This window comes from Eumetopias jubatus, unplaced genomic scaffold (genome assembly GCF_037043125.1).
Source record: "Eumetopias jubatus isolate StellerSeaLion01/CBP00866 unplaced genomic scaffold, mEumJub1_p1.0 scaffold_13, whole genome shotgun sequence".
Classification (NCBI taxonomy): Eukaryota; Metazoa; Chordata; class Mammalia; order Carnivora; family Otariidae; genus Eumetopias; species Eumetopias jubatus.
In genome coordinates, this window is record NW_028274819.1 from 88,103,263 (window position 1) to 88,124,320 (window position 21,058).

The 21,058-nt window shown below is 53.1% G+C and overlaps 1 protein-coding gene across 1 annotated transcript; it reads left to right on the top strand.

Moving 5' to 3' along the window:
* The first annotated feature begins 411 nt into the window (after nt 1-411).
* Nucleotides 412-20,621, top strand: ADAMTS8 (ADAM metallopeptidase with thrombospondin type 1 motif 8). The gene is made up of 9 exons (XM_088017820.1): nt 412-1,589; nt 9,274-9,513; nt 10,567-10,702; nt 11,372-11,539; nt 12,534-12,835; nt 15,193-15,376; nt 17,823-17,995; nt 18,117-18,292; nt 20,051-20,621. Exons 1-9 carry the CDS (start codon nt 789-791, stop codon nt 20,619-20,621), a joined length of 2,751 nt encoding a protein of 916 aa, XP_087873946.1. The 5' UTR covers nt 412-788.
* The last annotated feature ends 437 nt before the right edge of the window (nt 20,622-21,058 follow it).

Below are 21,058 nucleotides of genomic sequence, written 5' to 3' on the forward strand. Positions count from 1 at the left end.
CTTCTACACATGGGATCCCCAACACCAGAGCTACAACTGTCGGATCCCCAGAGTGACTCTGCAGGGATGGGAACACTGTCTCTGGGGCCAGTGCAGGAGCCTCTTGAAGGCTCTTTTCTGGGCACTTGGCCTTAACGGAGGTAGGGACTGGGGCCTCCCGAAGGACTCGGCCTGAAGGGCCAGTCCAGCATTGTAGGAGTTAATGTGGGACCGCGCGTAATGGGACGGGGAAAAAAGTTGGAGTTGACACTTACGGAGGGGGGTGGGGGGGCGAGTCTTGCTGACTCCTGATTGGTTTTACATTTCATCCAAAAATTTTTTCTCTCCTCTCTCGCTCCCTCTTTTCAGTTTCTCTCTCTGATCCCAGGGGAGGGGAAACGGGAATAGTGAGAGATCAAAAATAAACCTCTTATGTCAAAGCCGGGAAGGAAGTATAAATACGAAGGGCTCGGCAGCCCACTCGGTGCTTCCCGGGGTGGGGAGGAGGCAGGAGGCGGCTGCGCGGGGACCGCGCGCAGGGCAGGGGCGGAGGACCGGCGCACGCGGGCCGGGGCGCCAGTTGCTCGCGCTCGGCTCGGCGGGCGGGCGCGGGAGGAGCGGCCTGCGCCAGCCAGAGGGGCCGCTCGGGGACCGCCGCCGCCGCCGCCAGGCCCCCACTGGCCGAGTCGGCCAGCGAGCTGATTGATTTGCTTTTTCCTGGAGAGAGCGGCCGGGCTGCGCTCGCGCCGCCAGCACCTGCCCGCGCCGGGCCGCCTTCTTCCCTCTCCCGCGCCGCAGCCGGAGCCCCCATGCCCCGCGCCGCCCCCCGGTGGCCGCCGCTCCTGCTGCCGCTGCTGCTGCTCTTGCTGCTGCCGCCGCCGCCGCCGCCGCTCGCCCGCGGCGCCCCGGCCCGGCCCGGCGCCCGAGGGCAGGCCTCGGAGCTGGTGGAGCCCACGCGGTTGCCGGGCAGCGCGGGCGAGCTCGCGTTCCACCTGTCCGCCTTCGGCAAGGGCTTCGTGCTGCGCCTGGCGCCCGACGCCAGCTTCCTGGCGCCCGAGTTCAAGATCGAGCGCCTCGGGGGCTCCGGCCGGGCGGCCGGGGGCGAGCGGGAGCTGCGCGACTGCTTCTTCTCCGGCACGGTGAATGGGGAGCCCGAGTCGCTGGCGGCCGTCAGCCTCTGCCGCGGGCTGAGCGGCTCCTTCCTGCTGGACGGCGAGGAGTTCACCATCCAGCCGCAGGGCGCGGGGGGCTCCCTGCGCCAGCCGCACCGCCTGCAGCGCTGGGGGCCCCGGGCGCGCCTCGGGACCCCCGGGTTCGCCTCCTCCGAAGCCCACCCCCCCCCCGGAGGACCCGAGTGGGAGGTGAAGGGAGAGGATCAGAGGCAGGAGAGAGGAGACGAGGAACAGGAGAAGGAAGAGGTGGAGGAGGAGGAGGAGGAGGAAATGGAGGAGGAGGGGGGCAAAGAAGAGGAGGCAGAAGGCGTCCGCGATCTGCCACCACCCCTGGGGGCCACGAGTAGGACCAAGCGGTTTGTGTCCGAGGCTCGCTTCGTGGAAACGCTGCTGGTGGCCGATGCGTCCATGGCTGCCTTCTATGGAGCTGACCTACAGGTAGGACTCACTTTGCCTGGAGGCCCCCTGTCACCTCCTAGAGCCTCCCAAATCTCCCCTTTCCAGTTCCTCTGAGAAAATCCTTCACGCTCCTCATCCTCCCAAGACCGACCCCAAACAAGGTTCTTTCCCTTCTGAGAAAGCGCAGTAACTCTTTTCTTAACCTCTGACCCTTGGGCTACCTACTGCCCCTCTCCCCCGTGTCCCTTCCAGTATAGAGTGGAGGTCCTGGCGCTTCCTTGACCTCTGCCACTCACCTTCACCCCTGGCATCCTGAATCTCCTTCAGCACTTGGCAAACTGAACTAAAAGTGGGTTTAAAAGCGCACCCCCCTCCCCCAGGCACCTGCCTCTCCCAACAGAGATGAAAACTGGACATTTTGGAAGAGCATCCACCCTATCCTCCATTTCTCAGCCCTCTACTGTCTCCAGACCTGAGAGGTTCCCAAGGATAGTCAGCTGGGACGGAAAGATGTGTCTATTTCATTCCCTTTGCGGACAGAACTGAGGTTGCCATAAGTAAAAGATATTGTTTGGAGGGAGTTGAACCTGGAAAGGGGCTGCCCAACTTCTGTGTGCCCAGCTGGTTCTGATCAAGGGGCATGGACTACCTTGCCAACCTGGCACTAGGCCCCGGCCGAACTTGGCAGTGCCAGCATCAGCACAAAAAGGGAGGGGAACAGAATTTCTGCCTGGGGGCTCAGCCTGGGAAACTGAAGCTTCAGTGGAAAAGGGAGGGCATATGAACGCTTTCAGTTAATGTTCCTTGTGGAGCCAGAACTCTGCTTGGTCCACCCCAGCTGCTCTCAGCCCAGACACAGCTCTCTACTGAACTTGGGCAGGAAAATTGAGTTCAGGGGACAGCTCCTGTAGCCAGACCATGTCTAACTAGATTCAGAGGTGGTGCACACTCAGCAGGAGGAGTCTGTGTCACCCTATGTCCCAACACCTCCCCCAAGAACAGGGTGAAGTACAAGGGTTCTAGGGGAGGGCTCTACTTTCTCTTCCCTTGGGGAGCACAAAACCAGAGGTGTGCCGGGTAGAGAAGAGTAGAGAAGACCTGACCTGCCCAGAGGTCAGAGATGCCTGCAGCAGGGATCCTGGCCACTGCCGCAGCTCAGTTAATGCTTTTTCAATAATGGCAGTCTTGGCCAGTGACCCTCTTCTAGGCTCAGCCTATGCCCAACTGTTGGGGGCATCGAGTGCTTCCGTATCACCTGTGCAGAACAGTCTAGTTGATGCACACCATCTTCATCACTCTGCAATCACTGGGAAGTGCGTCCAGATGGAAGGATGGGAAGAGCTAGAGGTGAGAGGTCCGTGTGGGCTGCTTCTCTGGCTCCTGCAGGAGCAGGCTCCTTTGCACACTGTTGGAGTATTCACTTCTCCCAGAGCACGGTAAGACAACTTTGAGCAGTCAGTGTGGTCTTCCCAATGGGCTTCGGGTCTATGAAGATTGAATATCTGTTTCCATGACTACCCTGAGAGCAGGGGGAGGCACCAGCTGACTCCTCTGACTCCTTCTCCTCAAGCAAGTCCTCAAGAGCATAGCTAGCGGGGCTTCTCCCATCACAGGTTAGGACCACCACAGCTGGCTACTAGGGGGCTTGACCAAAGAGAGGTTAAAAGTACAATCACTGCAAACCCAGAGCTGAGATGCTTGAGCCCGTCCCCAGGCAGGGACCAGGTTCTGACGTCTGCCTAAGAACCAGGAGGTAGGAAAGATGACAAGAACACAAAGAAGCAGCAGAAAAAGGACTTTTCAGGCTTCGGAGCCAAAATGTTTTCTCTAGTGCCTTCCTACCATCTAGCTCTCTCAGCCCATCATCACCCAGTAACTTAAGACACTGAGTATTTGCCTCAAGGGGGTATTTGGCTGGGCTGGGTCTGCCCCAGGTTCTCCTCACAGAGACACCCCGGAGTGCTCCCACCCTTATAGATTTCTGGGTGGATGAGCCAGTGCATGCTTGTCCCACCCCCTCCCCCTCCACACACACCATTCCTGGACCATTCACAGACACACTCCTTGCACCCAGCCAGCCTATGTGGGTCAGGAAAGGACATCAGGCCCCCGTGTAGGCTAAGGTCCTTTCCATAGGGTATCTACTTCTGGGTCCTACGCCCGAAGGAAAAGTGCTCTCTTGGTTTGACCAGCTCCATCACCCCCGCCTTGGTCTTCCTATGTCACTGCCCACTTATACCCCTGCTGTCGCCATGTTGGGATGAGGCAGGGACTGAGGCACGGCTGCCTCTGTGACCTCCCACTGACCCCTCTGCTTTGACTGCTCACCAGCTGTGGAGATGCCACAGGATAGACTTGAACTTCTCAGCTCAATCCCCTGGGCTTCCTAAACAGGTCCATGAGCTCAGCCAAGACAAGAATGAATGTCAAGTTATAGTTCCCCAAGACCTTGCCTGCCCAAAATAGAATCCAGTTCTTTATTCTTCAAGGAATCTCCTGGAGACTTCGTTCACATGGATGGAAGGCAGTTTGGGGTATCTTAGCAACCAGGGGTGTAAGTAAGGATGAAGAGACTTCACCCCCTTGAGGGTTTGCATTTCCTCCTCTGTGAAGCCAGACCCTGCTCATCAGGACTAATATAAGCATCAGTGAGGCTGCTTCATGATGAGTCTTCTAGAAAGTTCAGCCATTGTCTGAGTGCATTCAATTTGCACAATGGTTTGCATGCATCACGTCAGCAGAAATACCAGTGAGAGAGGCAGAGGAAGAAGGTTCAGCTCACAGGGAATCTGTGCCTTTCTCAAGGTCACACAGCTAGTAAGTGGCAGGGCTGGGTCATGACCCAAGTCTCCTGAACCTGGGAGCAGTGCTCTTTCTTACTGTGCCATGAGGTTTCTTTAGCCCGAGGAGGGTCTGTGACAGTGGCTCTGCTTACCCCCTACACTTGTCTGTATTGTGGGAATGGGGCATTGAATCCAGCAGTCCAAAGATGCCCAGCCAAAGTGGGAGGCCCTATCCTGGGAAGAAACCACCTTCAAGGCCAAGAGAAAGAATTAGCCACGCTCGAGGCTGGTCACACTGTGAAGCGACAATGAAGTTTTCCAGAACTCTGTACACTTGAGTTCACTTAATCCCTTGACAGAAGGGGCCCCTGCCTCCCACCTTCTTATCTGGTTTCAGAGTTAATGAGCTCAGACAAAGGGGGCTTTCTGAAAGGAGGGACCACCTCGGAAGAGGCCATTAACTCTGTCTGCATCGGACTGCCTCTGTTGCCTGGATGAAGCTGCCGCAGGAAAGCTGTGAGTGGCAGGCTGGGCCGTGCCCCCCACGGCGGACTCGAAATCCGTCCCGCCAGTGTATCAGCTGAACTCTGAACTCTCTGCTCAGCAGAGAGGGTCCGGGGAGTGGCACTCCTCGTCCCCAGAGACCAGAAGATCCCCAAGATGTCAGGCTACCAGCAAGTGATTTCAGGGAAGGGTTAAATCCCAGCCATTCCGTCTCCCCCTTACCCATATCCTCTGGGAAAATGTCTCCCACAAGCCCTAACACTAAAGGGACCACATCTCCCAGCACAGTCCCCATTTAGGCCTGTTCTGGCATGATTATTAATAGCATCATCTTCGCTCTCAAAAGCGTCCTGGTTTGGATAGTGACAGAAGCAGACGCATGCCCCACTTGCTCTGTAGCTACCTACATCCTCACGGGGGAAAGACTTGTATTCTACCTGTGTGTGAACTCTGTTCCCCTCCTGGCAAGAGGATGAGTCTTTTCTGTTTCATTTCTCATTTCTCTCCAGTCAGAATGATCAACAATATGAAGCTTTTCCCAAAGAAAATGCCTTAATATTCAAAGGTCTTTGATTTACCACCTCTGCCTCCGCAGGTATAGACGATGCCAGGGGTAAGCTTGCTTGCTGGCGTGCTCTGGGTTTGCTCTGGCTCTGCTGCAGTTGTCCTTGTAGCAGCAAGGATAGGTGGCAGTCAGTGTGGTGATTAAGAGCATATACTTTGAAGAGTCATCGAAATAAGCTGAGTGTCCTTGAGCAAGTTACCGATTTCTCTGTACCTTGATTTCTTCACCAGCAAAATAGGAACAGTTATATCAATGTCCCAGCATTACCCTGAGGACAGAATAAAATATGGAAAGCGCCTGACCCAGTGCCTGGCACATAGTAGGTGCTCAATAAAGCGTAGCTAATAGTGGAGTTGCCTTTGGTGATGGCGTTTGTCAGAGTAGGACATGCCTTCACAGTCAGCCCATTGCCACGTCAACTCTGCTGTCCCACGCGGCAGGGAGACCTTCCTTTTCAGCTTGCTTGGCTCAGAGTGTTTAAGCCTGACTCCTTGTGGTAAGTGTGTGTGGTTCTGGAGAGGTGACATTGCCCCTTGCTATTTTGAGAATGAGGAGAGATGAAGGACATTGGTGCAGGACCCTTTCTTTTCTCCAATTGCTTCTTTGCTTCTCCACCACCTCCCCAGCAGTCTTGGGCCCTAGAGAGACCCCCAGTAGCAAAAATGTGGCACCAGTTGCTGAGGTCAGAAGGTTTCCATGTGGCCACTCTTCTCCTTGCCTCTCCCAGGCGTGCTGCAAGGAGAAGCGATGGGAAGCACAGTATGAAGAGCAAAAGAGCAAAGCATAGGGATGACACTCTGAGCAGAAGGAGCTGCTAGAAATGCATTTGGCCCCGGCCCAGACTTCTAGACTCTCCCCGCAGTTGGCTTTGGCTGCCATGGGAGCTCTGGGGGAGGAATGTCCCTAGTTGTATCACAAAGAATCAAATCAAAGAGCTAGGCTGCATCCCAGCCTAGCTGCCTAGGGCATTTCTTTCTCTTCTTCAGGTCATAGGGGCACCAATGAAGAAGGAGACTCCCTTTAAAAAGGCTGTGTCTTTTCCTAATGAGAATTAAGGGCATGAGGTCCCCCAAGTCATTCAAGAGCAGGGTTGTTTGACCACCCCTGGCCAGGCTGGTCATGGCCCCCCCCCCCGACCTGACATGGTTCTTGGAGGTTGTCTGCTGTGCTGGGACCCCCACTCCACCAGGGGCGCCATCTTGTTCACATTCTTCAGCAAGCAGCCCACACTTGGGTGGTGCACAAAGAAGTATAAATAGACACCAGGTGGTGGAGTGAGCCGTCTGACCTTCTCCTCGACTGGCTCCTGAGCCCTCTCTCTGTGGAACTGTAAGTCAGGCCTGGCCTTTTGGCCCAGGGTACTGCCAAGACTCGGAGGCTCACAGACTCTCTCGGCCACTGCCCCCACCAGGTCCCTCCCCCGAGGGAACTGTAAGATGCACTGCAAATGTCAGGCATTCCTGCCATGGTTTCTTAGAGGAGCTAACAGTGGGATAGCAGTGCTTCCCACCTCCAAAACCTCAGCGAGACTAGACGAAAAGGGAGATGAGCAGGACCAGGTTTGGGGACTTTAACAGAAACACTGGACCACACAGACCTTGCAGCTCTCTTGCAATGGAAATTATCTTCTGAAATAGCAACCAGAAGGACATCCAAAAGCTCTCAACTCTAACCATCTGCCTTGAAGGGAAATGGCCCTCAAGCCCGCTCAGCCTGACAGGTATTTAGTGTCCGGAGATGCTCTGAGCTCCCTGAACCGCAAGGGAGGCTCTCTGAAAATCTTAATGTTGGGAAGCCTCCCCTGATGCCTCACCTCGTTCCTTTGTGCAGAAATTGACACCCGTGTGCCTTTGGCTTTCACTGGGGGCGTGGCCGGTGCATGGTCCCCACTCAGCCGCGTGGCCCCGGAGCCTCAGTCTGATCTGGTCAGCTTGAGAACGCCGAGCCCTCTTAAACCTCAAGCCTGCCAGGACCGATGCTGAGCAGCTGGTATCTCTTGTGGTAACACCTTCTTTGTAAAACATTGTCTCCCCAATTTTGAGATTGTGAAACTGGGACTCAAAGGGAAGAGATCTTGTGAGGAGAGTTGCAGGTTGCCTCTGAAGAAATTCCACGGCTTGGTCCCTGGCCCATCAGATTCAACCCTTCCTAGGGCAGGAGAGCAGGAGACTCTGCCCCCTGGAAGCAGCAAAGGCCTGGCCAGGAAGTAGTCTCAGCGAGCTCCCATTCCTCAGCCCTCACCCCCAGTTGCATAATGATGTGATTGCTTTTCTCCCTCAGGAATCCAGCTCTAGGAGCAAGCGCCAAGTTTCAGCTTTGCTGATAAGATGTTTACATCAGCCTAAACATAGCTAGAGTGCTTGACACGCTAAGAAACCTGCCAACCCCTGTTTGTAGGGCTTACAAAATACCTGGCTTGTTGCCCGCGAGGTGAACAGACAGATCCCATTCACAAATAATAGGATTCGTCTGGAACGCCCACACATGGCCTCAACCGACGGAGTGTCCCTCTTTAGCCTTTCACCCTCTTTTCCCCTCCTTCTCCTCCTACCTTCCAGACCACAGGAGAGAAAAAAGAAAGGCTGACGGGAGATGGTGCCCTAGGGAATGGGGAGCGGGGGCAAATGAATGGCAGCTCGGCTGGCCACGCTCCCAGCTGAAGGCCTGCGTGCCCCTGCCCCTTTCTTTCCTGCAAAACAATCCAAGAGGACTCACTTCTAGAGGTCCCTGAGGCAGGAGAGTGAGCTCCATCTGGCCGCCTCCAAAGCCTTGGGAGTAGTTGGCAGCCCAGGGATAGGACAGAGGCCCAGCAATGATGTGAACTCCTTCAGCTGGTCTGGACAAAACTGGAAGCAGGTGTGATCCTCTGCGCCTGGGTCTCATTAGGCCCACTGCCCCCTCTCCAGCCCCTGGCAGAAAGGAAGAACCCTTTCGGGGTTGTCCAGAAACCCAGCGGTCAAGCCCTGGGAAACTTCATTTGACGAGTGTAGGCCTCAGAGACAGACGTGCCTGGGCTGATGTCCTGGCTTTAAGAGCTGTGTGACCTTAGACAGCTTGTTTAACTCGTGTGAACCTCTTCTCCCTCATTTGTAAGCCCAGGATGACACTGCCTACTTCACAGAGTGAGTGTGAGCGTTTAATGAGGTGCGGGTCTGGTGACAGGTGCAGACTAACTATTAGTGACTACTGAAATGATTTCAGGGTTAACAGGGCCCATCCTGCAGAGTAGAAGTTACCCCAGCAGGCATCAGGAAAATGCTCCACTGGATTCTAAGGGACACATTCTACTAACCTTGAACACTCAAATAATTGCTTCTGGGCTGAGAACAGAGAGGGGAGGGGGCGGGCAGGGGGGCTGGCAGGAAGTTGCTTGGTGTCAGAGTTAAGGCAGAATAATAACCAGTGCAGTCCAATAGGACCTTCTGGTGATGATGGAAATGTCCTGTCTGCTCCGTTTAATACAGAAGCCTTGAGCTATAGGTGGCTACTGATGTACTTGAAACATGGCCAGTGTGACAGAGGCACTGTAATTTCCATTTTATTGAATTTAAACTAACTTCGATTTACACAGCCACATGTGGCTGGTTGAGATGTTAAAGGCACAAGCTTTGGAGCCCGGCCATCTGGGTTCAGAGCCTGGCTGTACACTCATTAGCTTTGGGATCTTGGGCCAGTTACTGAGCCTCCCTGTTCTTATATGTAAAATGAAGGGAAGTAACACTGGGACCTCCGGGGTTTTGTGAGTCTTCAGCAAGATGCTTTATCTCCAGCGCTCAGCGCAGAGCCCAGCACATGGAGGGGGGTGGCAGCGGGCAGGCAACGGGCCAGGAGATCGAACCGTTCCCTCCCCCTGCTCCCGTCTTCCCTACAGAACCACATCCTGACGCTGATGTCCGTGGCAGCCCGCATCTACAAGCACCCCAGTATTAGAAACTCCATCAATCTCATGGTGGTAAAAGTGCTGATCGTGGAAGATGAAAAGTGGGGCCCGGAAGTGTCTGACAACGGGGGGCTCACCCTGCGCAACTTTTGCAGTTGGCAGCGGCGTTTCAACCAGCCCAGTGACCGGCACCCAGAACACTTTGACACAGCCATTCTGCTCACCAGACAGGTCTGTGGGCTGGCTCCAGAGAGCCCAGGCAGGAAGGGGGGCAGGATGGGTGGATCAAAGGGAGGACCATGAGGCCTGCCCAAACATGGGAAATGTCTCCCTGCTGGCCCCAGCTGGACACCAGGAGCCTCGTGTGTGGAATGATGAGGGGGAGGTCATGAGGACAAGTGTGAGGTATTTGCAAGGGAAGGAGAGGAATCTCGTAAGGGCTCTTTTCCAAAAGTTTGGGACCAGCTGTCTACTGAGGTCATAACAAGAGGAAATGGGCTCAAACTGCCCAGTAAAAGATCTGGAGTTGGAATGTAGAGAGAAGGTCCATCTACAATGACTGTTAAACACAGAGGCAGGGAACTGGGGGTCACCTTGAGATTTCTCCAAATCAGGAGGCCTGCCCTCCTAGCTGGTGCAATTGAAACAGATAGCTTCCTGAAGGCTGGAAAATCTAATAATATGTGCTGCCCTGTTGACACTTTCAGTCCTCAGGACAACCCCACCAAGCCCCATTTTACAACTCAGGAAACTGAGACATAGATTGCCCCCCCAAACACACAGCGGTGGCACCCATAGTCAAGCCTAGGGCAGTCTTGCTGCAGGGTCAGTACTCTTCAGCACTGTGCTCTCCTGCCTCCCAAAACAAGCCAGCCCTAGGACGTGCCAACTCTAGGACACGAAGTCCCAGCCAGCCCTAGGACACACCAGTGTAGAAAAAGAAACGGGCTTCCTCACGGAAGTGGCCTTTGCGAAGAAATAGGGCCTTCGGCTTACAAATTTTCCTTCAGGGGCACCTGGGTGGCGCAGTCGGTTCAACGTCCGACTCTTGATTTCCGCTCGGGTCATGGTGATGGGGTTGTGAGATCGAGCCCCATGTCAGCCTCTTTGCTGGGCATGGAGTCGGCTTAAGATGCTCTCTCGTCCCCTCCCTCTGCCCCTCCCCCTCCCTCGCTCTCCCCCTCTCTAAAAAAAAAAAAATTTCCTTCAACTCAGGAGGAGCAGAAATAGGAAGATTTTCTGTTGTATGTCTGTTCTCACGCCCTCACTCTCTCTGCCAAGCAGAACTTCTGTGGGAAGGAGGGGATGTGTGACACCCTGGGTGTGGCGGACATTGGCACAATCTGTGACCCCAACAAGAGCTGCTCTGTGATCGAGGATGAGGGGCTCCAGGCGGCCTACACCCTGGCCCATGAGCTAGGTAAGACTTGCCATGCCAAGCCTACTGTACTCTGTCAGGGGGAACTGCCTCTTCCAAATCCAGGCCAGCCCAGGGTCTAAGGAAGATGCAGCTCTCACTCTTGGCCAGATTCTACTCAGAGTTCTGACAGAGTGATTATATGTAAATAGATACTGTACTTTCTCCATTCCCACCCTGAGCATGAGGCCGTAATATTAAAATAGGGTCTTGGATCATCATCAGGGGTCCCCAGGAAAATGCCAAAATGAAACAAATGCTCGGGTAAAGCTACGATGCTTTGCCCAAGCTAAGCAGTCACAGTAAGAATTCTGGGGAGATCAATTGTAAAGAGAGTGCTGTGTCAGGGAGTGAATTTTTGAGGACAGGCTGAGGCTGAAAACAAAGGGATATCAAGGTTCCCCCAGTACTCTGAGAAAGGCTTCTGCGAGAGAAAAGCCCAGAGTGAAGCCCCAGACAAAAATCTTTAAGGAAGAAGGGCATGGCCATCCCCATGAGGAGCTGGTGACTGGTTGGCCCGAGACGCCCTCTTCTGTCAGCGGAGGGTGGCTGTCTCGCCAGAGAGAGGGAGAGGGGTGCTGGGCTGTGTGGGGAGCTCTTGGGGTGGGACAGGGCGGGCTGGAGGGCAGTGGAGACTGGTCAGGGTGGACTTCAGGTCTCTCTCCACCCCAGGGCACGTCCTCAGCATGCCCCACGACGACTCCAAGCCCTGCACACGGCTCTTTGGGCCCATGGGCAAGCACCACATGATGGCGCCGCTCTTCGTCCACCTAAACAAGACACTGCCCTGGTCTCCCTGCAGTGCCATGTACCTCACGGAGCTCCTGGACGGTGGGCACGGTAGGTGTCCCGCAGGCTTCTCCCTGCTTTTTCTGGCCCGCTGCTGGTGTTTGAGGTCTGCCCCGCCCGCCTCCATGGTGGCTAGAGTGCTAGTGGCACCCGTGCAATTTCTGGTGGAGCTCCTTCAGAGAGCAGCAGAGACGTTTCGGATAGGACAGATGTCGGAGAGGTGTTCCTCACCCAGCCTCCTTCTGTGCTGTGGCAGGCTAACCATCCCCACAAAGCATACTCTTTCTTGCCCTATCTTCCAGCAGCCAGCGTGCTGTGCTAATTTAGATGATTAGTCCCAGAGCCAGTAGAATTAGTCTGAGAAGGTTTGTCTGGAGGAGGTGGGTTTGAACAGAGCTTGAAGGAATGAAAGAACGCAGTACAGAGGAGAGAAGAGAGCATCCCGGCTGGAGAGATAGATCATGCTGTAGCTTAGGAATGGCAAAGAGGCAGGGAACAGGTCAGTGTGACAGCAAGGGTGGGGGATGGGGGTGGGTGGCATGCCAGGTTAAAAGCATTGGACTTATTCAGTAAAGCAGTGAAAACACAACTTACTCTTGATTGTTCTCATCGAAGGAGACAGGGACACCTAAGATACAAAAGTAATAGATTATCCAAACATCAGTACTTAGGCTTTATTTTGCCTGCCACGGTTTTTGAGAGCATATTTGCATCCCCCATTCCGTGTGCTGTAGATTAGTATTACAGTTAGCTGGCATTCCCTAGGTACACACTGAATGTATATAAGATGTTCTGGATAACAAAAAAAAAAAAAAATTCAATCCTAATAACATTTTACTTAACTGATAGTCAAAAATTGGATAAGCTCATATAGATGATTGAGTGTTGACAGTTTTTAGCTTATGGTCAAAGAAATTATGATGGCTAGGCCTTACACCCCATCAGTAGGAATTTAAGTGTAATGTGGGAGCTCCTCCACTGGGGAGCTGAGAGAGGGAAACCCCTGCTCCTCATTCTCGTTCCTCTGCTTTCCTCCATTTCTCAGGAGACTGTCTCCTGGATGCCCCCACGTCGGCCCTGCCCCTCCCGACAGACCTGCCAGGCCGCAGGGCCCTCTATGAGCTGGACCAGCAGTGCAAGCAGATCTTTGGGCTGGGTTTCCGCCACTGCCCCAACACCTCTGCACAGGACATCTGCGCCCAGCTCTGGTGCCACATGGATGGCACCGAGCCCCTTTGCCACACGAAGAATGGCAGTCTGCCATGGGCTGATGGGACGCCTTGTGGGCCTGGGCACCTCTGCTGGGATGGCAGCTGTCTGCCTGAGGAGGAAGTGGACAGGCCCAAGGTGAGGGATGGCCACCTGGGGGTGTGGGAGGAGAGGGAGGGGGAGGGCTGTTTTCAAGGAAGAAACCACACTTGAGAGCCATGAACTAAGAGACTTTGGGCCAGGCTGCGACTAGGACGTCTTAAGTAAAATCATTCGTCTTTTAACAAACGAAGCAAAGCATATTTACCCAAAGTCAAGAGGAGTCCTTCGAGGCTGGACTCAGAGCAGATGGATGACACCACCAGTGCTCAGGGCCTTCTGAGAACTCCCCTCTGCAATTGTTCTGGGGTGGACTAGGAGGCTTATGAGGACAGGTGATAGGCATGAAGCTTTCCAGCACAAAGACCAGATCGTGGCTGTTCAATAAAGGGAGGCCATTATGCATTCCATCCTAAACAGATAGTGTGATGGCAGAAGAGGAACATTCAGTCAAGAGCTGAGGGAAAAGTATTCATAACCTACCCATGTCTGAGCTGCATTCATCTTCAGAGGTCAGGAGAATGAGACTAATTGTGGGAATTCCATACTCAGGAGGGGAGAAGGAATCAAGCTGTCTCTGACCAGGCAGAGAAAACCTGGCCCAGGACTGAGGAAACTTACACGAAAAACCAAGGCAATGCCAGCGAGAGTTTTTAAGTGATTCGCTTCTTTGCCCTGCTCTTAATACTTCCAAACTGTGAGGCTGATCACATTTCTCTTACTGCAAGTCACTGAGCCCTGCCTATGAAACAGCATCTGCTGAGTTTCGCAGCCTGGTCTGGGCCCAGCACTGAATCACCAGGGTGGCCTGAGCACTCACTCTCCAGAGGGCTGTCCTCAGTGGCATGTCCTTTGCCCTGAGGCTCAGGATCCTGCTTGGGCCAGGTAAGCCACACTCTTGCTAAGCTGGCACCAGGGCAGGATTCACAGATTCAGCCTCAGCCACTTCTCATCCTCCCCATTCAGACACTGAGTTTCTCTTCTGTGTACTGACTCCCTCTACCCCGTCCAAAGCACGTGCTTCACACATTACTGAGGGGAGGAGGTCTGTCCAACATTCCTCGGCACCAGAGCCAAGCTCAATGCAGGGAGAGTTTGACATGGAATGATCATGGGATGATGTTTATCATCTATTTTTAAGGGCAAAAAACAGATCATAGAACACTATATATATGACAGAATCATAACTATGTAAAATTAAAACACCGCATCTTTATGATTATTCAGAGCAAAAGTGTGAGAGGTTATTGATGAAAACCACATCAGTGATTTTATTTGGGTAGTGGTTTTTTTTAAGTGTTGTTTTCTTTCTTTATACTTTTCTGTATTTTTCATTTTTTATGTAAGCAACTTTTGTCATTTTTTTAAATTATTTCCCTTTTGAAAACTCTGTGAGCCAATCAAGGGCAAAGCTTTGTTCTCATAGATTGATTGTAAGGATGGAAGCAAATCTGATTATTTCCCAGGCATTATCCTACCATTGGAACTGATAGCTGGTAGACCAATAGCAACAGTTCCCAGCAATTATTCCTTTAAACCAGGACTTCTCAACCTCGGCACTAGAGACATTTGGGGCTGCATAAGTCTTGGTTGTAGGAGGCTATCTTCTTCACTGTTGGATGTTCGTTGGATGCTCATTGTTCGGCGCTCATTGGTGGACGCTTGTAGTTGGATGCTCGTTGGATGCTTGTTGGGTGCTCATTGTTGGATGCTCATTCTTGGGTATTCATTGTTGGGTGCTCATTGTTGGATGCTCACTGTTGGATGTTCACTGTTGGATGCTCATTGTTGGAGGTTCATTGTTGGATGCTCATTGTTGGATGCTCATTGTTGGATGTTCACTGTTGGATGCTCGTTATTGGATGTTCATTGTAGGATACCTCATCATTGGTTGCTCATGGTGGGTGTTCACTGTTGAATGCTCCTTGTTGAATGTTTAGCGGCACCCAACCTCTACCCGCTAAAGGCCAGCAGCATGCACCCTCCCCAACTGTGACAACCAAAATGTCTTCAAACATTGCCAGATGTCCCCAGAGGATAAAAACGGCCCTGATGGAGAACTGCTGCATTAGACACAACTTTATTCCCATAAAATGTTGTTTCATTCAACAACTAATACCGAGCACCTTACTAATGGCAAGGCACTGTTTTAGACACTGGGGAGTCAGCAGTGAAGAAGTCTAGCACAGCCTCTGTGTTCAAGAGGCCAATCGCCAAGCAAGCCACACAGTCACTAACAAATGATTAGAGCAGTTTACTGAACAACACCCACCAGGATGAGCATAAGTAGGTGAAGAGGTCAGGGCCAGGGACCCCTGTTACACTGAGAGCTGAGTCCCCCCCACCACCACCCCCCCACCCCCGCTCCTGACTCAGGGTGGCCTTGTGTGTTGCAGGCTGTGGTGGATGGAGGCTGGGCCCCATGGGGACCCTGGGGAGAATGTTCCCGGACCTGCGGAGGAGGAGTACAGTTTTCACACCGTGAATGCAAGGACCCTGAGCCTCAGAATGGAGGAAGATATTGCCTGGGTCGGAGAGCCAAGTATCAGTCGTGCCACACAGAGGAATGCCCCCCTGATGGTAATCGCCACTGATGGCCACTACTGTTGTCACTGCAGCTGATCCCCAGACAAAAAGTAGGGTGGGTCTCCTCCCGGGATGCAGAGCTGTCCTGTGAGCCAGACATAAATGGACCCTGCAAGGCACCAAGTTTTAGGGCAAAGCCTAGCAGCCGCTAGACAACTCTCACTGTGCTGGGAGAGTGTAGCAAAGTCAAGGAAAGAAATTGCCCCGATCTTCCAAGATGTGGAAATAGAGGATGACATTCCCAACCAAACTTATTCAAGGAGTTGGGAGGAGCTCAGCAGAGGGGCTAGCATCTAGGATAATAATCCTCCTGGAGGCATCTGAACCCTTGTCTGTGTGCAGAATAGAAGTGTTTTCCAAAGCAAGTGTCAGAGCCAAACCTCCACTGTCTTTCCAGCCAACATTCAGCCCAGGGTGGAGGGAGGGTTTCTGAATCTGATTCTAACGCACATTCCTTCTGAGAAGAGTTGCCCATCTTCCCTTGAGCCCGTGGCAACTGCCTGATGGAACCTCACCAGAGAGCAGCACTGCCTCTACCTCCCCTTGGCATACATTCCTACCTCCTAGTACCCACTGGAAAAAACACACATTAACTCAGAGGCAGCCGGGGTAGCAGCAAAACTGGTGAGAGGGAATCATTAGCAGTTTTTCCCCACCATCCCATCCAACTCCCCTTTGTGCAGCTCCAGGAAATACTGGCAGGCGGCAAAAGACAAGCAGAGTTTTAAGAGAGATGCATCCAAGTGCAAAGACACACTGACATTGGGTTGGTGTCTAATGAGGGAATCTGTAGGCTTTGCAGTTTTGCAAGACAGGAAGGATCGGCAGCGGCCCGCGGCTCTAGAAACTTTGCCCCGGAATTGTGAGAATTTGCCCGGCACATGGGGTGAAGAGAGAGAGAGAAGAAGGAGAGGGGATGAAGATAAGGCACAAGGTAGACGGAATGATTTCAGTTGCACCAGGATCATCCTCTCCGTCAACAAGTGGTTTTTAGTGCCTCTCGTGTGGCTTGAACTATAAAAGATGTTACAAATGACATCGTAAAAATGCACAAAGCACGGTCTCTGTCCTCAAAGAACTCGCAATCTAGTTAGAGATCCACATGCCTCTTACAAAGCAACTAAAGCCTAAGCTCTGAGGCCCGGACCCCCGGCTTATGAAGAAGTCAGAGCAAGGAAAAGCCTGGGCTAGTCCAAAGCTTCACAGGGAGTTAGGGCTGAGCAGGGCCTGGAGGATGGAGATGGTGACGGGGTGTGGGAGGACACGTGCCTGCGTGGAGATGGCGGGGGGCTTGAGAGGGGCTAGCATTTACTTGGGTGGAGTCAAGCAGCATACTAGCATTTTAAGGCTACACAGCAAAGGTCTGTCAAAGCTGAAATGGTATCTGGAGGTTCTCCGTGCAGGCTGTCCCATCACGTCACCTGGGAAGCTTGTTGAAACACAGCATCCCCGACAGCTCAGATGCATTGAATCGGAATCTTAGGGGTAGGGCACGGCCATCTGTGTTTTGAAAAGTCTCCACAGGCCATGCAGGGATGCAGGGGTAGAGAACCTCAGTAGTAAGAGCAGGTTTAATTTCAGGATTGTGGGGCAAAAAAAAAAAAAAAAAAACCATTTCTTACTTCCGACAGATTGTTCTGGAAGCAGCATGCAGCAGGATGGGAGAAGAGGCTGGGCACTAGGTCTCACATGCAACCGAGAGGCCTGGGCTTGTGGGAGGTGGACTCAGATGGTGAGAGTGGGAAGGAGACACTTAAAATCGCAGATTGTCATGAATAGAGTGTAGGACTTAAGGACCAGGTTGGAAATAGTCGACGTAGATACTCAAGTGTTCAGCAGACATCAGATGCCAGTCTCACACCAGAATGTGGCAGTATCCCCAAATGAAAATTAAACCAGTTCGTGGAGGAGCCATATGGGGTTCGGCTTTTTCTGAGCTGAAAGGTAATCATCCTGCTAAACATGGAGGTCCCCCGGAGACATCCAGAATTACAGCGGGTGAGCTACAGGGGCAAGATCAGAACTAGAGATGTCGATTTGAGGGTTTTGGTCACCAGTTAAATGTCATGAAGGAAGTCAAAATCGAGCACGATTAGCAGGGGCCCAAAAATATACTCCACGGATCATTCAAGCTTACTGAATTGTCCCCTGTTCCTACTAAGTTTATTCATCTGTAAGATAGAATTGGTATCTTCCCCCAGACGGAAAGGATATTTATCCCAGAAAGCCCAGCTTGAGGCTGGATGCTCCTTTCCTTGCCACGTGGACCTAGGTCGGGAGTGTCTAGGAATATTGGGCCCAGATGACACTGAACCTATGTCCTGGGATTGGCTCAAAACCAGGAGGAAGAAAGGGGCCCTGAATGCTGGCATTTCTGCCGCTGGGTCCTCTCTGCTTCAGCAAGGCATGTTAACTGCATGCCGTTTCTTACTCTTTGTAGGGAAAAGCTTCAGGGAGCAGCAGTGTGAGAAGTATAATGCCTACAATTACACCGACATGGATGGGAACCTCCTACAGTGGGTCCCCAAGTATGCCGGGGTGTCCCCCCGGGACCGCTGCAAGCTGTTCTGCCGAGCCCGGGGGAGGAGTGAATTCAAAGTGTTCGAGGCCAAGGTAAGAGTCCTTCTGGAGCTCAGAACCACAAGTGGGGAGGAAGGCCACCTGCTCCGACCCCACCTGTGGGTGGCCTCTGTGCACACCACGCTCTCTGTTACCTTCTGCTTCCCTGCTCCAGGTGATCGATGGCACCCTGTGTGGACCAGAGACTCTAGCCATCTGCGTCCGTGGCCAGTGTGTCAAGGCTGGCTGTGACCACGTGGTGGACTCGCCTAGGAAGCTGGACAAATGTGGGGTGTGTGGGGGCAAAGGCAATTCATGCAGGAAGGTGTCTGGTTCCCTCAACCCCTCCAGGTGAGTCTCACCATAGTTCTGTGCCTAGGTTCCAGAAAAGCGGAACAGGCTTTAGAATCAGGCTGGCCTAAATGCGAATCGTGGCAGCTACTTATTACCCCTGCGGCCCTGAGCTGTAGTTTCTCTGTAAAGCTTTGGGAGTCCCTTCTATCTCGGAATCATCATACCGAGTCATGAGATGGGCGGAACGCTTGGCACAAGGTCTGGCCCACAGAGAGGACAGAGCACAGGGCCGCCAGAGGCCCTGAGGATAGGAGTGTATCAGCTCTGAGTCAACCAGCAATAGAGCTATGCTGAGTAACGAGGGCCCTTGCCAGAAAGTGGCTCTTCCAGGCCTGTTTTGGGAAGGACATCTCACCCTACACCTGGTGAGTCCCATCCTTTCTGCAGGTGGATCTTTCAAAGAGGGGGTCCAAAGAGGGGGGTCTTGGTGGCCTTAGTGCTTTCATGGATCTGAGAACTCTGGACGCTTTCGCACACCTGAACACCATATGTTCATGAAACCCCTAGTACTGAAATGCTTTCATTTCTTTTTTTTTTCCTTAAGTGCTTTCATTCCTATGGCCTCATTTGATTCCTAAAATAAGTCCATCAGGTAGCCAATACTATTATTCCCCATTTACAGATGAAGAAACCAAGGCACAAAAAGATCACATGACCCTCCTAAGGTCACACTGATAGTTAATAACAGCCAGGAAGAGAGCCCAGGTGTCTTAATTCCTGGGCTGGTTTTCTCCTGCCATGGCACACAGTTCCCAGGGAGGAAGGGCCAGGGCATATGTTACGTGGCCACACTGGGCTCCCCCCTGTCTCTCGCTACCTCTCACCTGGTCGGCTTCGGAGAACAGAACCAGCCCACAGCAGACAACTTGGCAGTCTTCAAAGTTAAACTCAAAGGATAGAGAAAAAAGAAGCATGTGGTGTGCGATATTCAGATAGCAGGTCTGCTAGCTGGCTTTCTCTTAGGCATTAGACATATGGGGCTGTGGATTCTTTCAGAGCCACCCTAGACTCAGCAGCTAGCTGAGTGGGCAGAAGGCAAGAGTAGCAGAGAACCGACCGCCTGTCCTCAATCTTCTTTGCTTTTCTCCCGGCCTATGTAATCCAAACACTTCTGCCCCAGAAGAGAAGAATAAAAACTAAGGTTTCTCCATCCCACGTAAAGCTCTAGACCTACAAGAGAGTTGACACACGGAGGAAGGCAACTAGAAGCAGCTTTATCGCCCGGGCTCCTGCCCTGGGGCCATGTTAACCAAATAGTAGGGGCTGATTGGCTCTAAGAGGTGGAGCAAGATGTCCATTCTGGTCGGATTCTGGAACTGGTGTGTAGAGCAGATTTTTCCACATGGGTTTGAACCCTGGGTATGAAGGGGGCCAAGCAAAGGTTTATACCCGTGCAGGGAACTGAGTGTGTTTGAGATCTCACTTGAGCCCAGAGCTGTCGGCTTCGGCAGGACCGATGCGATTTTGCAAGCCCTTCTGGGATGTCTTCCTCTGTGCTGATATCCAGATCCACACATCCAAACTCCAAACATTTGAAGCTGAGTTACCAGGCAAAGCAAAAACCCTTGAAAATCCCAATGTACAAAACATTCTTGTCGGCCCCAGCAGCTAAGTTATGTGGAACTTTGGGGCAATCACTTGATGATTTGCTAGCACTTTGTGACCGCCCACCCTAGTCACCAACATGCTACCTTGCTGAGGTGGCTGGGCTGGGTAGCCACTGGTCCTCAGGGGGTCTTTCTGTCCCTACCGTAGTTACGGCTACAATGACATTGTCACCATCCCAGCTGGTGCTACTAACATCGATGTGAAACAACGAAGCCACCCGGGGGTCCAGCACGACGGCAGCTACCTGGCGCTGAAGACGGCCGATGGGCAGTACCTGCTCAATGGAAACCTGGCCATCTCTGCCATAGAGCAGGACATCTTGGTGAAGGGGACCATCCTTAAATACAGCGGTTCCATTGCCACCCTGGAGCGGCTGCAGAGCTTCCGGCCCCTGCCCGAGCCTCTGACCGTGCAGCTCCTGACTGTCCCTGGTGAGGTCTTTCCCCCCAAAGTCAAATATACCTTCTTCGTTCCAAATGACGTGAGCTTCAGCACACAGAACAGCAAAGAGAGGGCGACCACCAACGTCATCCAGCCCCTGCTCAATGCGCAGTGGGTCCTGGGGGACTGGTCTGAGTGCTCCAGCAGCTGCGGAGCTGGCCGGCAGCGGCGGACCGTGGAGTGCCGGGACCCCAACGGCCAGGCCTCTGCCACCTGCAGTGAGGCTCTGAAACCCGAGGATGCCAAGCCCTGTGGAACCCAGCCGTGCCCGCTGTGATCCCTGGGGTGGGGGTGGGGGGGTGGGGGGCGGGGCCGGTCTCGTGCTCATGGACTCGGGGTGCTGGGGTGCAGACCGGCGTACCCACTGTGGTGACCCGACCTATGGAGGCGGCATGGCCTATCCAGGCCTGCCATTGCCACAGCCACTCCAATTTGGCATGAATTCACGATGGGGAGACGAGAATGGGGACAATAGATCCTAAAGTCTACTATCTGGTGGGTTGGACCTAGTGCGGGTTCAGGTAGAGGTTATAGGTGAAAAGGTAAAAAATGCACTTATTGACCCAAACGGGAGACTCAGCCTGTTTGCAAGGGACTAGCAGAGTTCAATGAAAAAAATTTTTCCTGTTTGGTTTCCCCGATAAATAATCTACCTCAGAGGGGAAAAACAATTAGTAAAAGAGAGGTGCAGAGTGGGGAGGTCGATGACGAATG

Coding starts and splice junctions, on each gene's coding strand:
- ADAMTS8 (XM_088017820.1), top strand. CDS start 789: ATGCCCCGCGCCGCCCCCCGGTGGCCGCCGCTCCTGCTGCCGCTGCTG. Junction 10,703..11,371: donor CACCCTGGCCCATGAGCTAG/GTAAGACTTGCC, acceptor TCTCCACCCCAG/GGCACGTCCTCAGCATGCCC. Junction 17,996..18,116: donor TCAAAGTGTTCGAGGCCAAG/GTAAGAGTCCTT, acceptor TCCCTGCTCCAG/GTGATCGATGGCACCCTGTG.